The sequence below is a fragment of the Formica exsecta genome, unplaced genomic scaffold, assembly GCF_003651465.1.
Source record: "Formica exsecta isolate Colony F162 unplaced genomic scaffold, ASM365146v1 scaffold4, whole genome shotgun sequence".
NCBI lineage: Eukaryota > Metazoa > Arthropoda > Insecta > Hymenoptera > Formicidae > Formica > Formica exsecta.
Genome location: NW_021851238.1, coordinates 807,971 through 811,258, shown reverse-complemented (window position 1 = coordinate 811,258; position 3,288 = coordinate 807,971). Strand labels below are relative to the sequence as shown.

Here is a 3,288-nt window from a genome sequence, read left to right as displayed (position 1 = left end):
GGATTCTTGTTTACGCGACATGAGACATTGAATTGCAAACTGTCACCTGTAATAGTAATCCGCGAGTCGGTAACGGGTGTCAAATTTTCTACGCGTATGCGTATCTATCCGCAGACACCGTCTGTTATTCATTCTTTCAGACACATAAAAAGAGATAAGTGTATGAAAAGAGAGAGATATATTTATGATCATAATATATAATGTATAAATTTTTAATTATATATGCTTAATATTATTAATTTTTATTGTCATGTAATCAATTAGAAAATGTTATATTGAACGGCGAATAATTTTAACTTTTACTACATTTGTCAGCTCCACGTAAGAATAAAAAATTTTAAGCCGACCGACTCAAAGCTCTTGGGGAAAATATCACGAAACGTTGGCGTTTCGTATCGGTCGCTGTGGGATGGTAAAATCATCATCCTCAATAACGTTGCTCGTAAAGATTACGATCGTGAGCATCGCCTGAGTTCATCCAAGCGTCTCTCACTCTCGCGTTAGACGTCGAAGAGATGCGAGCAAAAACTTAATTTACGAGTTAACCTAATTACATATATAAAATTATGATATACTATATCGTTTTTTTAAAACTCACCCAATGCTGCGTTGCTACTACCTCTCCTTCCGGTCCGTCGAGGTTCTGTGAGCAAAAAAAATTGAAAATATTATTAGAAAGATAGCAGATTAAATAGACGAAAAATACGTTCACGTGATCGTTGTATGACACGCCGATATTCGAATGCAATATCTAAACGCGGCTGCTATCGATTGTGAGATTCAAGAGCTGCCTAATCATTGATCGAGTGAGTCACGCTTGTTTTCGACGCCTCGTCGGAAGCTCCCATATATACGGTGCCGCGAAAAAGAGCAAAACTTATCGAGACATGTTTAATTTTGCATAATAAATAATGAAATTATATTGCGTGTTCAATACTTTTGATAGTAATTTACAATAATTACGTTAAATGAATATAATATAAAGAGTACTTACGTCCTTCTTTCTCTTTACAGTCGCAGCACCTGAAATCATAACAAAAATTATGTTTAAAACAAATTTTTTTTCAGGAACTGTTTTTTTATGATAAAGCATATAAAGTACATATATATATATATAAACATATTTGCAAAAATTAAAAATATTTCTTTTTTTCTTTTAAATACACACGCATTTCTCTCTTCATTTCTGCGTCTCTCTTTTTTCTTTATCTCGATAAATATAACGCGATAACAAAGGACTCACCGCCAGCGGGATTAGGTAACCGTGCGCCGTTGGTACCAGTGGGGGTCGCTGGATTGACGACGGGGGTGGGGGTACTCACGGTACCTACGGTAACCGGTACACCCCGGGTCCCGAACGGAAAATACGGTGAATCCGGGGGATAGGTGGCGCCCTCAACGCCACCCCCGCTGCCACCTCCGCCGCCCCCGCCGCCTCCACCCGGCCCCCCGCCTGGTCCACCCGCTGTAGGGCCGAATGCACCACCGCCATACGCCTGAAACAGAAATCGAAATATGTTCTTTTTTTTTCTCGATTTTTTATTCACATCTCTGGGCGCGACAGCCGTAATCGCAATATTGTGACAACGGGGGGATTATCGATACAATAATGATAATATAGAGCGTATCGTTTATATATCGAAATGTCCAAAATACGAAAAATAGTAATCATTTCGATAAAAATGTTACAAAATTGTACGTTTTCAAAATATTAAAAGCTTCTTAAATTAATCTCAAGAAATAGTGCATCTGTTGCAAATAACTGTCGCAAATTGCAATGGAAGAGAAAGAGAGAAAAGATGATGCGGGAAAGATATGCGAAATCGAGGAAATGCGACAACGATAACTCGGAGGCGGCTTCAATAAATCATGCATCGAAATCAATATTCCTTATCAGCTATGGTTTAACGACTGTCGATTAGATATTGCTCTCTCTCCAGCGCTTTTGAAAAATTTAAGTATACCACATTCATTTTGTTTCCGTGGCTTATACATATAAAACGTTTATAAAATTAATAGTTAAATTATACCTCTCTCTCTCTCTCTCTCTCTCTCTGCGAATTATGCAGGAAGAGTGTGCAAAATTAAAGTTAGTTAAATAGATGTGGGTCCAAGGTTTCTCACGTTCCACGTGTACACGATGACCTTCCGCGTAAGAAACATAAAAAACGGAACATGTTCCGCGTTAATTTGCTTACCAAGAATAATCGATAGGTGATGATCTTTGTCTCGTGCGACGAAAATTTCGGAAAGTAGCGCAGTGTTCAGAAATAATTAGCGTGTTTTTTTGATAATTTCAACGAAAAAACAAGACAAACTTGTTTTAAAGCAGTTTTTTTCTAGAATACATGCGCGTCTCTTGATATGCCGTCATATAGATACAATGTCACGGATGAGAGAAAGAGAGCGTAAGTGATATTAAAGTCGGAAGTTGACGGCGCTCAACTGCATAGAAATATATTTGTCTCATTTCATTCTCATTTATTATATATATTATTATATATTATTATATATTGTGTATATAATATGCTAGATATTAATTGTTGATAAATTAATAAAGATAGGTAATATTAACGTGATAAGTAAATAAGAGTTAATTCATGACTAGCAAAGATAAATTATTATCCTTAAGATAAATAAACTAGAGTCAAATGCACATGTTGCTTCTCGGATATTATGTATATTATATTTATATCGATTAATAATAAATTTTCTAGAAAAGATATATCCTCCCCAAACGTAAGAAAGAGAGAGAAGGAATGAGAACCGCTTCCCGAAAATATCACTCGAGATAAAGTTTTGGGATTATGTCGGGGTTGCCGGAGAAAGAGAGTGGAGTCGGGCGACGCGAAGCGAGTAACTTTTTCTCAGATAAATTCGCTCCTACGACTGCAATAATTATTACACTCCTATTTCTTATATAATCCCGCTTCGTTTGGAGATTCAAGTCGCTCGCGCAACAAAGAAAGAGATCTTGAATATTCCAACTTTTCTCTCGCGCTTCGCCCGACTCGAACGGGGAAGAAACAAAGCGCGATGGCAGAAAAATCGTTGCGAATCGCATTGTTGTGTGGAGGTCAGTATCAAAAGATCACTCACCATTCCATTGTCTATCGTGGAACCATACGGCGTTTGAAATCCTGGCTTTTCTGAAACAGATAAAACAAACCGCAAAGATCAATTTTAGGGAAGCAATATCGTTCCTTTTCATTTAAGAGATTAAATTAATTTATAAAGAGAATTTTTAAGCCTCGCGCAATTCACATCTTGCGTAGTGTCTACATAAAA

General features: G+C 37.1%; 1 protein-coding gene across 1 annotated transcript in view; it reads right to left on the bottom strand.

The window, feature by feature from the left end:
- Positions 1-534: 534 nt before the first annotated feature.
- Positions 535-3,288, bottom strand: part of LOC115239936 (shematrin-like protein 2) — a 21,759-nt gene continuing 19,005 nt past the window's right edge. The window contains exons 3-7 of the mRNA XM_029814807.1: positions 3,100-3,149; positions 1,244-1,496; positions 995-1,023; positions 599-643; positions 535-546 (exon numbers count right to left, since the gene is read on the bottom strand). Coding sequence (XP_029670667.1) covers positions 535-546; positions 599-643; positions 995-1,023; positions 1,244-1,496; positions 3,100-3,149 — 389 coding nt within the window. The remainder of the gene's footprint in view (positions 547-598; positions 644-994; positions 1,024-1,243; positions 1,497-3,099; positions 3,150-3,288) is intronic.